At 48.7% G+C, this 13,234-nt stretch overlaps 1 protein-coding gene across 1 annotated transcript in view; it reads right to left on the bottom strand.

Moving 5' to 3' along the window:
• RABL6 (RAB, member RAS oncogene family like 6) overlaps positions 1–13,022 on the bottom strand; it is a 56,734-nt gene extending 43,712 nt beyond the window's left edge. The window contains exons 1-2 of the mRNA XM_082327596.1: positions 12,651–13,022; positions 5,027–5,161 (exon numbers count right to left, since the gene is read on the bottom strand). Of these exons, the coding sequence (XP_082183722.1) occupies positions 5,027–5,161; positions 12,651–12,780 (265 nt within the window). The 5' untranslated portion in view covers positions 12,781–13,022. The remainder of the gene's footprint in view (positions 1–5,026; positions 5,162–12,650) is intronic.
• Positions 13,023–13,234: the final 212 nt, after the last annotated feature.

Here is a 13,234-nt window from a genome sequence, read left to right as displayed (position 1 = left end):
ATTCTAACTACAGAGACACCACTACTGGTACGTTCTTAAAAAAGCTCAACTTTCAGATGGCACGAGGGATGGGCAGCTTTGGTTCGACTTTTCTACTGAATACAAATAAGCAGTTCAATCTTCACGAAGTTGTTCCATGAAACAGTTGCTTTTTGGAAATGCTACAGGCAACAAAGCAAAAGCTTGTACTTGGAGCAGCTCTGAACATAAAGCAATGGAAGAGGAGGATAATGGCTCAGAGTAGAAAATAATCTCACAGGATGGCATGAGGATTTAGCTGACCATCGTTGTCAAGCCAGGAAACATTTCCTCTACAGAATTCACCATTGGCTTAACTTAAATGTTTCAAAATATTGTAAAGACAGATTATGAATAAAGGAAAACTTGAGCCTCTGCTTCTGGAGAAAGATCCTTTTTTACATTCATGCATGAAGCAAAATCAGCCTCTGTTTTTCCTCATGGCAACCCCTGCTCATCTCCCCCTCTGCCAGCAGGGCAGCGGGGCACAGCCAAACGGGAGACTTGCCCAGGCTCGGCCCAGTGCGTCACAGGCTCAGGTGGGACTGAAAACCCGACAGGCGTACGGCAGCCTGCAGTCCTAAAACCTCTGCACAAACCATTACGCTCCCCAAATTAATGCTGTCCCTGAATTTATTTCTACAGACCATCGAGCCAGGTACGGCTAAAGTCCAACCACTCCCCATTGCTCACTCGCCTGGCACCCAGCTGCTCACACCCAGGCGCTGGGACGGCGGGTGCTCTCCCGGGGACATGGGCTGCTCCAGTCCATGGTCCGTTCAGGGTGCGCCACGACCCTGCGGGTGCTGGGACATGGACCAGCTACTGGAGCTCTGCCCCCAGATTCATACCCTGTGGCTGGGACTGGCGGTGCTGCTGCCCTCCCTGAGGGACAAGGGGACGGACAGACCAGCGAAGTCAATCCTGGCGCTTTTCAACAGTCGAGACTTTCTGCAGAAGGACAGGAGACGTTTTGCCTTCTCAGACGGCAAACTTTGCAGGGGCACAGGCAGAGTCCAGAAGGCTGCTTGTCCTTTCCAGCAGCGTCACGTGAAGCAGCACATAAGCATTAGAAAGGGGCTTCCACGGGGAAGCTGGAACCCCACTTCAGAGAAGTAAGGCCTTGGGCTGACCCGCAGTGCTCTCCTAGGATGTGACCTGGTACCTAGCGCTGGCACTTTGCTCCCGAGCTCCAGAGATCTCCATCTCCTCACCCTAACATCAAATGTGCCCTCCGTTAAGATCTGTCCTCCTGCTGAGTAATTCCTGCAGCACTGACATCCTGCTGAGCAGCGGCGCTCCCAGAGAGCCGAGGAGCTGAACCATTTGACCCAGAAAGACCTGCTCTACACCCATCTATCTGAGGGGAAGCACAGAATTTCACAAAGAAACTGCACAAGATCCACAAAAACCATTTTTCCACGTGGGTTTTTTTCCTGTTAGCGCCAGTGCTCCTGCTAGCTCATACCAGTAAGTTCTTCCCGTTCATCACCAGCGTCATTCCTGATTATGCTGAACACACAAGAGGATAATTACTTTAGTGCTGCTGTGTTGGCTTCGGTATGACTCATACACAGCAGCATTTCACCTTACCGGCTTTGGAAGGCATGGCGCAGCAAAAAGAGTGCCAATTCGTCCTTTTAACTCTATAACTTGGATTACCATAAACCATGGATCAAACCACGCAAAAAATCTCTGCTCAGTTGCTATTTGGCTACGTACTCCGTAGCCAGTGGCACGCTAAGACATCGCTTTCCCAGAAAACGGTGGAGAGGTGTGAGAAGACTCCAACTGCAAGAAAACTCATTTAAAAATAAGAATCATTGCTTTATGGGTGGGTTCATCACCAGAAATTCAGAGGCCCTCAGACACATCCACTCTCATGCAACTGCGTGATCCTATGCTTTGGATCACAAATCCCACAGAGCAGAGCAGCTCTGCCATCCCTCACACCCATCCATAAACCATTTAAAGTAGCGGAACGAAAGTATTCGCCCATTTTTATTTCAGGCTCCCTTTCTGAGACTGCCAAACAGAGAATAAAATTGGTGACTAGCATAATCTAAAAAAGTGTACATTAGGGTCAGGAATGGTAACTTCTTACTTGGACACAAAAATTACAAATATCCATTCCAGAGACAATTGGCACAGAAAAGTGATTTTGTTCATTCTGAGTAGGAAGAAATAACTCAAATTCCTCTACCATTATTAATTCCTCCAGTATAAAATTTGTGAAGATATGACAAGGTGGTATGTTCCACATCTAAAATGCAAATCTTCTAATACCGGGCAATGTAAGAATCCTTCAATATTTGACAGCGATTTAATTAGCATTTGTAAATATTTGCTGCCACCTACCTCATAACGTTTATTCAAGGTAGCTTGAGAGCATGATCACAGGAAAAACAAACTTTATTTTTCCTCTACAGATTAACTCAGCCAACAGGGCGGCAATTACATCTGAGCCAATTTCTCAGAATACTCGCATCACCCATCTTGGATGGAAAGTTTTCACAGCAGGGAAGATACCTTACAATGTTTCTAAAAAAGGGGGGTATTTTTTAAAACAAGTTTTAAGAAGGTCAACGGAGAATTTGCTACACTGCTGGAAATTATTACTAAGAAAATAATACACTGTTTTACAACGTAAAAGAAACACAGATGAAAGGCACAATTTCACGTACAGCCTTCCAGATATTTAGACTAGCTTGGCAACACTTCACCTTGAGGAAAGTCCATCACCGTATGTACACATCGCTGTCAACTCTAACCAGCAAGCTCTGCAGAAACATAGCACACAAATGTTAGAACTAAGCACCAGAAATAACCAATACACCTGCGGTTACCAACGTACAGCAAAAGCCAGCCTCGCGTGTGGCTGTTTTCTGCCCCAGGGCTGCATCCATGTTGAAAAAGCCAGTGCCTAAGCTTCAGCTCTGTAAAAGAACATAACAGTCCCTAAAATATGCAGAAACACTCGAGATGACTGGATCTTTCTACACGTGGAGCAGTCTCCAAACACCTTTTTGCATGGAATCAAACACCTGTATATATGCATTTTGTATACCTGTTTTGTATACCTGTTCAGGATGTACAGAAACAATTAGGCATGAATAAGCCTCGTAGAAATCAAATGCCAGACTCACAAGTGCTGTTGGTAAATACAGCCTGGATTACGCACGCTGATTAGAGGAAACTGAACTCTGAAGTTTTTACCTGTGATATTGCAGAAAACCACAATTAACATTCAGTGCACTCTGTAGACTTGGATATCTAAGAAAGACGTATTTAATTTCTTACTCTGCTCTAAGTCTGTTTAGGCTGAAGCATTCAAGCTTCATTTTGGAGACAGTTTCCATCATCCAAACAACTTGTAAGCTCTTCACACATCAGTAACTGATGTGTTGATATTCTGAGAGAGAGGAAGACGACTGTGGGGGAAGCATGCCCCAGCTAAAATACAACACGCCAGAGGTTTCGCTGCCGATGGGGAACACCACTGCATGAACACTGCAGATCTGTCAATGCCTTGACAGGCATTGGGCCAGTTGATAGGCAGAACATCAGGAAGATGGTACCCAAAATAAAGATACTTTATGAAGAAATGTAGAAGGTAACAGGCACACCTTTGCATCACAGTCACCTGGAGAGTCCCTGTGAAAGAATGTGAAAACCTGTGACATCGGGCTTAGCTCAACATCAGATCCTGAATGAGAGAAAACCAGCAGTTGCACTGAGCAAGGAAGGTTTCTCTCCCACATCCAAGGCAAACCACAACCATCCCTCCTTATAAACCTTCTCAGCCTTTGTCAAGAGAGCGCTGACTTATGTGGAAGACTGTCTTCATAAGGGCACGAGAGTCTCCAGCACTCTGGTTACCTGAGCCGTCCTGTGTACGTCCCTGTGGACACACAACAGCAGCATCTGCTCGCTCTCCTTGCGCTGAGCCCTATGAAGGCAACGGACTAAGAGCGCCCTGTCCCAAGGCTGACCGCTGGCGAACACACCCCATGGCTCCGTGATCATTATCACAAGACTTGGGCATCATGGTATCATCCAGCAATACAAATTTGATCGGTGAATTAGCCGAAGCACCCAATTTGGTGTTTACCGCATGGGGTTTTTCCCAGCTGTGAGGAGACAGAGAGTACCTGCTTCAACAAAAGGTCAGAGTGGTGCAGGTGGAGAATGTCTGGTAATGACAAACTAACTGCTGACCTTTTTTTTTTAAAGCAGTATCAGTCTTACAGAGCAAGTTCATACCGAATCAGTAGTTCACCCCACAAGGCTGTGGCATTTTTGATCAGGAACCGGAAAGCCAGACTTATTGCACTGTTGAATCGGAGCCTTATGCAATTTCAATGCCTGCAGTGTCTTCTCCAGGCGAGATCCAGGGCTTTCACAGCCAATTTATACTGTGAGAGCAGATGGGGAAAATAAAAAAAATTCACGCCTCATCTCTCAGACTCAAACAAGCACTTAAAAAAAGCCACTGACAAGACACTTCTGTGCTTCAGTAAGTCAGCCTAAAGTTATCAGTACCACAATAATTTTTAAAACATCACCTTCACCAGTTACAGGATGCTCTTTATATTTTAATCAGTAAAAATTTAGTTTGCACCATGCTATTCACTTCTACGCAACACAGTAACACTATAAGCAGGGTGAGCCTCAGAGACGGATTTCCATAATAAACCTGTTTTCGTTAACAAGTCAAGCAAGTATCACAAATATTTAAAATCTTTTGGATCGCCTATTAAACACTTTCCTTGAATTGTGGCTTCCAAAGACCTATCCTTTAGCATTTATAACATATAGTTTCTGAGTAAAGTTATTAAAAACATGACTGCAAAACTGTGAATACTAAATTAAAATAACAAGAGTGATGACAGGTCATTTTATCTCCCAAGCAGACACAGAAGAAAGAAGCAAAGGAGGCTGCAGTGGAATTTCTACCCCCAAGGCACAGTCCCATGACTGTCACTCCCTCCACCCTCTTCCATCTTACTTTTATAATTCCAGTGGATGCTGGTGACTTGGATCTCCTGAGTTGGAATATATTCCTCAATAAATTTCTTTCCCTGCAGTCGGTGCCAGAGTGTGGTTTTCCCAGTGTTCCTGTCTCCTCGGATGACAATTTTCACTGGGGAAAAGAACAAGCGGACAAATGAAGTTGATTAAAAACAAATCAAAGAATGCTGTGAAAAGCATGTTAACTTTTTGCAAGCATTATTCAGATGTAATTAGTTCTCCCATATTACACAGGCATGATGGGGTTTGTTAAAAAACATGAGCCTCAGTCATTAAAATCAGTGTTTATTCAGTTACTCACACTAGCTCAGCAAAAAGAACCAACATCAAGATTGAATCTTCAGAATCTGCGCAACTTCAGCCAGCCAAGTCTCTGCTCCTTCCGTCCTCCTGCCTTTACCTCTACCGAGCCCTTATTCCCACTCTGCCATACCCTATTCCTTTGCTAGCCTTTTATGCCAGGCTTCTCCTTCAACTACCTCCTGTATTATTCCCATTTCTCCTTAAAACACTTCTCATGCCTTGAGAAAATAGAACCATAGAATCGTTTAGGTTGGAAAAGACCTTTAAGATCATCAAGTCCAACCGTTAACCCAGCACTGCCAAGGCCACCACTAAACCATGGCCCTCAGCACCACATCTCCCTGGCTTTTAAATACACCCAGGGATGGGGACTCAGCCCCTGCCCTGGGCAGCCTGTTCCAATCCTTGACAACCCTTTCAGTGGAGAAATTGTTCCTAGCATCCAACCTAAATCTGCCCTGGCACAACTGGAGGCCGTTTCCTCTTGTCCCATCGCTTGTGACTTGGGAGACCGACCCCCCCCCCCCCCCCCCCGCCCCCGGCTCCAGCCTCCTTTCAGGCAGTTGCAGAGAGCGATGAGGGCTCCCCTCAGCCTCCTCCTCACTTCTAGACCCAGCTGCCCACCGAAAGCTCAGGGACCAGCTCTCAGCTGAGCCGATGAGGCAGGGTCCTGCGTTCAGAGGTGCTGCTCCCCACATCCCACAGGGGCGTGACTCTGAACCCCAGCACCGGTGAAATCGTTCTTCTGGGATGGTGCTGGGAGAGCTGAGAGGCAGCTTATGGTGAACATCACCACAGGGTTAAGCTGTCATCGCTCTCAGCTGTCTCCAGCTTTCTTGCACCAGGGCAGCATCCCCTTTCCCAGGGGAAGCAGAACAAGACTGTGTATGGCTCTTCAGCTGCTCTGGCTGGCAGCCCAGACGGTCTCAGGTGAGGAGGCAATCCTTGGCAGGGACAAGGGGCAAGGCAGTTTATGTTCACAAGGGTCTGTCTTAAACTGCCCCCCATAAATTCCCCAAACTGACTCTGTTGATGGCCACAGTTTGATTTGAATGAAATCAAAACCAGTCTATCTCACATGCATTAGAAACAAATGAAACTGAACCAAAACAAGCACGCCTCTTTGGGGACATAAACTCACTTAAACAACAGTGAAATAAACCCAAGAGAAACTGAATCTCTGTGGGTCCTCCACGGGCCAGAGGGACAGTTGCTACCCGGGGGCCAGCCCTTGGCTGGGGTCAGGTGTGGCAGCGCCAATGGCTCTTGGCAAAGGCCTTCTCAGAAACTGCAGGCTCGGGTAAAGGCACGACAGCTCCGCTGCCACCGGCCGGCCTCGCACCCAGCGGATCCACCGCCACGCCGTGCACGCGTGCTTGTATCGGCAGCGAGGGAAGTCAATCAATGCAGAAACTCACTCAAACCCTCCCAGGGAAGTGTCCAAAATATCATAAACTGCACGCAACCCGGCAAAGTAACTTCTGTAGCAATTAACATCATGAACTTTCCAGAGCCTACTGTAATGTTACCTCGTTCTTTCTGAAAACAGTATGTGTTGTTTTCTAAATTATCTGTTACATTATGGGATTATTTTTTTTAAATACCATCCTCGTTTTAAGCGGCAACCACAAGGCTATTGGGAAATGTAAGCTGACTTGAAGAGAATTTTTATGCTTGTGTTTTGAATAGCAGCTATTATCTCCTAGAAAACGGGCCACTCGGAGACATCTAACGGCAGATTCAGGTGATTAGCATTGGGTTGTGCATCATCATCTGAGCAAGGAAACCTCAGCCCGAAGGCTGCCTTCTGTTGTAACTCAGGAGTTATTGCAGACATTTCAGAGAAAAGTTTAAGAGGTAAACTTTAACATAAAACAGACAACATACGCAAAGTCTGTGGAAGAGTTTTGTCCGGTGAAATTTTGTGCTGCAGTTCCACCGTGCTTTTGCTGTTGTACACTGAGAGGTACTGCTGTTTATTCTTTTACAAAACTACTTATTAAAATAGCAAAAGGATACTAAAGGCAAAAATGAACATGGTATTTATAGGCTGACTTCACCTACATGTCCCAGAGCATCTCCGCAGAGACGACAAACCCCTTCCTCTCGCCCTGTGTGCGATTCTGCTTCCCCCTTACAGATGGTGAAACCATCAATTGAGGAATCCTTTGAGTTTTCTTAATTAACGCAGCAAGTCCGTAGCACAGGCAGAATGAGATTCCATTTGTCCCCTTTAAAACCCAAGCCTTTCTAAATGCTCTCACTGCCTACCTTGGAAAGCCATTTTAAAATTCATATTCCCCCATGAAGGGCAGCACAAAGTACCTCGACAGTGAGTTTTAAGGGACAAACAGCCCCTTCCTTCAACAGTCAGGCTGCTCTCAGGGTGCACTTTCAGGACCATTCCCAGGCAGCGACCGTGAGCTCTCCCCAGAAGGGGCAACCTTACCTCGCCCGGGACCCTCCTAGTGCCAACAGCGTTATTTATGCAGCTACACATTGAGTTGGATCAAGGAACTGAACTGGCTGAAAACTAAATCCCGCAATTATTCCTTTTCAGTTTTCTTCTCTAGCTCAAGCGCCCAGCTGCAGGAGCAGGAGGAGCAGCACACAGGAGGCACGGCTGGAGTGGCAAGGAGATCACCCCCACCCCTGAGCAGCTCACATTTAGATCAACGTAGGGTGCTTGTGGCACCACATGCTCAGTTTGAACAGGTCCAACGGCCCTTTCCAGCTTCAGCGCTCTCCATGTTAGGATCTCTTTCCTCCTACACAGTGCATGAGTTTTCACTGACTTTTTTCCTGAAGAAAGAAAAAGTCTTTTAAAACAGAACAGGAAGCAGGCAGGTGATGTAAATCATTTGTAGCAAAACAAAATCTGTATTTGGGACTTTGGCTGGGGCAGGGGTACTCAATGACAGGCATCTGCAAGACAGAAGAGCTGAGCGAGCTTCAGGGCACAGCCAGGCAAGTACATCACAGGCCCGGGCCATGTCTGAACGCGGAAAGAGGACCAGTAATTATGGGTGAGGTTAGTACCGTTACCTGCGAGACAGTAACAATTGCTGCCTTATTTTGATTTTAAGTTAAATCAGTACTTACTGCAAACAGCCACAGGTTTGTAGCAAAGACAGGAGAATGATCTGCGGGAAGAAGGGTAGGGATGGGGAATAGATCAAGATGTGAGGAAAAAGCTAAACAAATCACTTTATTCATATTGTCACTGCATCAGGAAAGAGAGAGGGATTTCCATTCTCCAGATGGGGAAATGGAAGCAGAGCAGTGAAGATATAGGCCCAGAGAGCAGGTCTCAGACCAGCTCAGAGCCAGAAATCAGGAACTCCCAGCTCTGCCCATATTCTTCCAGGACACTGCAGCAACGAAGGATCTCAGACCCCGCAGCAAAGACCCCCAGACTTCTCTGCTAATAATCCCCATGCGGAGGGTCATAACCTTGCCCTCATTAAGGTCTTTGGGACTGTGACTACGAGGCAGCAATTCAAATGCTTTAAGCTGGTTCTGCTGCCAAAAGGAGCACAGCTGATCTGCAGACACCCCCAAGCACACTTTGCGGGGGGAAGAGGCCAGACAGCAGGCAAAGCAGGTCTGCCCCACGCTGCACAAACACCTGCGTTGGCAGTAGCAGAAAACTCGAGAAGGTGGGAAGCAGCAGGAAGAGGGGAAGCCTTTTCTTTTGGGAGTAGTGCTGAATGAAGACTTAAAACTACAATCAGAGTCTGGGAACTACTACTCTAAAACACCACAAAAGAAGTAAGGACTGTAATGATTACCAAAAGGATACACAGTATTCATGAAGTTTTGTCTTTTAAAGCACATTTTAGGCAGAAAAGTGGTAAGGGAGAATTCCTGGAGCTACTGACTTTGGTATTTCAGCACTGGTGACCGTTCGGGGCAGGCCTGCAGCCCCCCAGGAGCGCAGCCCACGCTCCAGGCACACGCAGTGGTGGGGTTTGTAGGGGGCCGTGCACGCTGGATGCAGCATTAAGAATGAAGCCCAGAGCAGAAGGCACGCCGTGATCTGGGCAACAGGACGGGTCGATCGGAACCTGTAGCACTCCCATGTCTTTTGCTCCTGTCACTGATCATCAATGGATAACTCCCAGGGAATTCTCTTGCCAGCGTAACCCAGCCAGAACCGTTCATTTCACCCTTGTTTGCCCATCATTGCCTTACATAAACTTTCACGTTTGAGTAACCTGGTGCTGGTAGTGCCTTCTGTAATTTGTCTTGTAATTTGTTTAAACAAGCACCGCTGCCAAAGGAATGAGATCTACCTCGCGCTCTCTCCACCGAGCCTCCTCGCCCTGGCCTGTGCTACCCTCCCTGGGCCAGCACAGCTGCCCAAACAGCGATGCAGCAGACCTGATCCAAGCTCAGGCTATCCCAACCACGAAAAAAAGAGCAAGTTTTTACAAAGATTGCTTCCCCATACTTGGAACCGTGATCTCCCATAAACATCTGAGCCATTACATATATGGTACAGACCCACATCATTTTCATGTCTGTACCTTCCATAGCGCTCAGGGAACTCTGGTGTTATTTGGGCCAGGGCATGCAAAACACAGGAGCTCCGTGCAGATGATAAAGACAGCAAATGAGGAGTGCGTGTGCTGGGAATGCAGCATGGAAATGCTTTTGTTTTGAAATAGGATGTCCCATGCAGAGGAAGCGACAGCTGCCGAGAGCTATTACTGGCCTTTGCTCTCATCATTTCATTAGAAATCTAAACCTACCCACCCTGCAACACTCTTCCTTTGGGAAACTTAACTGAGTGGGAGAGAGACTGTCAAAACAAATCATTTTGGTTTAACTTAGAGGTGCAAACTATCCAGTGCTTGTAATCCTCAGTGCCATTAAACCACCACACAATCTTCAGTATCGCCTCAAACGGGGGGGCTGTCTGGTTACAAAATGTACTCGACAGCCGCGAAGGCTGGCGCAGCATGGCCTGTTCTGAGCCCCGCAGCGAGGCACCGCGAGCCAGGTGATAAGGCCCACGGCCCGGCCATTTGCTGCCCACTTTATCAGCAAGCAACTCAAGGCATTCTCAGCACACTAAGTATATTTCTGGGAAGGAAACAGGCTTCAGTTCATGATCAGTAATGGTCTATGAAAGCAAGGAAATGTTTCTGTAAAACCAGTCATCACAGCAGCCTTTGGTTTAGGTCCAGGCGATTCCAGGGGGATGGAGGAGTTTTAAAGATCTGTGTGTGTTAATGGTGGCTACAAAACACGTTTTGCATTCCTCTGCTGAATGTCATATACTTGCTAAGAAAGGAGAATTGGTAACGCATAGGATTTGCAGCTCTGCCCTCCCTGAGCAATGGCCCTTGTAATGCCATTCCTTCACAGCCCACCTTCAACTGGGACCATAATCTCACCGTGCTGGAAGCTACCCCACCTGCCCAGCGCCATGGCTATGTAGGGTGCTTCAAAGCCTTTCATAAGCCTGCCTGTGTCTCCTATAAATATATAACAGCAATCCTGGGAAGAGTTACTATGGAGATTGGAAAGCTTCCCTTAAGGCAGTGACAGAAAGCTGCAGTTTTATTCCGGATATCAAAGCAGTAACTAGAACACAAATCCTGATAAAACAGGGCACAAACCAAAAAGCTTTCCCGAGGCTTTCAGTAACAAGACAAAAAGCAGCAAAGCTACAGCTGGTAGCTCAGCTGTTGGCATTTTTGGCCTTGCTGGATTAATGGCAAGCAGGTACACATCCAGGCAGGTTCATCGACAATGCAGTTAGTGAACATGTAACAGAGTTGTCCCCGTCGACTGCTGTGCCAGCAGGATGCAGCTGATCCGTACTGTCTGCGGCACAAACACTCACCCACGGAAAACTCAACTCCTTTCTCGTACATAATTCACAAGCTGGCGTTAGCTACCTGATCTCAAACAGGTACCAGCAAAGCACGCGGACGCGTTCTGGTCTGCGGGCTGCACGAAGCCTCCGTGCAGATCAACAATCTTTAACTAGCAGATCGCCAGGGACGTGTTTAACGATGCAGTGCTGTATGCCAAGGCACGATAGCTTCACCCTCGCCCCCCGTCTTTCACTGGAAATCAAGTCTCTGAACAGCAACACTGTGCTCCTGTTCACGTGCGTGACTGCTTGCTAAGACACTGATTTTCTAACATAAGCACTACCGGCATATCTAACGTGCTATGGATAAAGGCACCAAATGCTCTCCCTAGTAAAGCAGACAGCTTCAAAACATACCAGTTCAAAAGCACAATCAATAGCAATAATACTAAACAAACAAACAAAAAGCCCCAAACCCCAAAGTGCCAACATCTCCCTTCACATTCTGCTTCAGATTAAGATCCAACATAAGCTCTATTCCTCCAACACGTGTGCCTTCACAGAAATGATTCAGTGCCACGTTTACAAATCAGTCTCTTTCCCAACTGCCAAGCTCTCGGCCTTCTGCAATCTGACTTCGCTGCCTGCCTGGATCCACACCGACGAGCTGATACTCGCAGCGCTCTCTGGTACCATCTATTTTCAGCAAGGATGACATAACTACCGTCCCCGTCTCACAGTTGTTACTTTGGGATGTATCTCACACACTTGCAGTGCCCTCCTGAAACACTCTATTAGAAGTAACCTCTACTGAGCTTCAAGGGAAAAACGCAACTCTAAGCTTCAACACTGAAAGGAAAAAAATTCTGAAAACGTTCCCTGAGAAAAGAGCAAACCTATCAGTTGCAGAAAAGACAGTCAGAATGAAATTATGTACCAAAGGCACATAAAGGCATACATCACTCACCTTTTATTAAAGCCTGGCAGGGCAGAGCTTTTCAATAGACCCTTCTCATATAACCACTAGAGCTTAATTATAAATACCATTACCCTGGCGTGCAGGGAAGGTCACCCACGCGCTCAGGGGAGTTACTCTCTTGATGCTTTAACTGACAAAAACTGATTTACAAGGAACTCTCTCTGCCACAGTCAGTGGAAAGCAGGCAGCCGTTCGGGACGTCTGCTGACGGGGCACACTGCTGCACTACAGGTTCCCAACTCCCGCACAGAAAGATAAAAGTTTCCCATCCCTTCCTCCTCCCACGCTTCTGCAAGCTCTAACATTTAATCGCAAACTTGGCTTTGGGCGAATCCTGGCAAAAGCACCACCAAGCCCAAGGCAAGCCTATGCATCGCACGGTCCCACCGGGGTGCCCTGGGCCATCAGATGGGCTGCACCGGGGCCGTTCGCCGCCCGCCCGGGGCCGCCCGTGCCCCCCGACAGCCCCCCCCCGGCCGGGCCCCAACTCACTGTTATACTGGACTCCCTTGGCAAACCTCCTCTGCAGAGCCTGGTTCATGGACTGCAGCCCCGCAGGGATATTCTTGTCTCTGACCGGAGTCTGGTCCGAGCCCACCAGCTTCTTCAGGGCTGAGAACATCTTTCTGGTCCCACACGGGCTCCGCCGCCGCCGCCGGGAAAAGGGCCGCTGCTCCGGGGCTCAGGGGCAGGGCGGCCCCGGGACGGGCATCGGGGGAGGTCGCGGCTCGGGGCGGGGGCGCGGGTTGAGTCAGGGCCGGGGCAGGGCTGCTCCGGCCATGAGGGGCCTCCCGGGCTCGGCAGGGCGGAGGTGCGCGGGCTCGGCCCGGCCCGGCCCGCCGCGGCGGGGAGGGGGCTCAGCCGGGGCCCCGCCGTGTGCCGGGGAGGGGGCGCTAACCGGGCATGGCCCGGGGCTGGGGCGGCGCAGGGGGGGGCACGGGGGCGGTGGGGCCGGTTCGGCGGTTCAGCCCCGCCGGGCGCCGCCGCTCGGGGCCGGGCGCGGGGAGCGGAGGCGACACGGGGCTCCCGCCGCCGCCGCCATCTTGCCTCTTCCGCCTCGCCGCCGGGGGACGGGG

This window comes from Platalea leucorodia (genome assembly GCF_965183815.1).
Source record: "Platalea leucorodia genome assembly, chromosome: 15".
Taxonomy (NCBI): domain Eukaryota; kingdom Metazoa; phylum Chordata; class Aves; order Pelecaniformes; family Threskiornithidae; genus Platalea; species Platalea leucorodia.
Note: the sequence above shows the minus strand (reverse complement) of the source record. Positions and strands in the feature narration are given on the sequence as shown.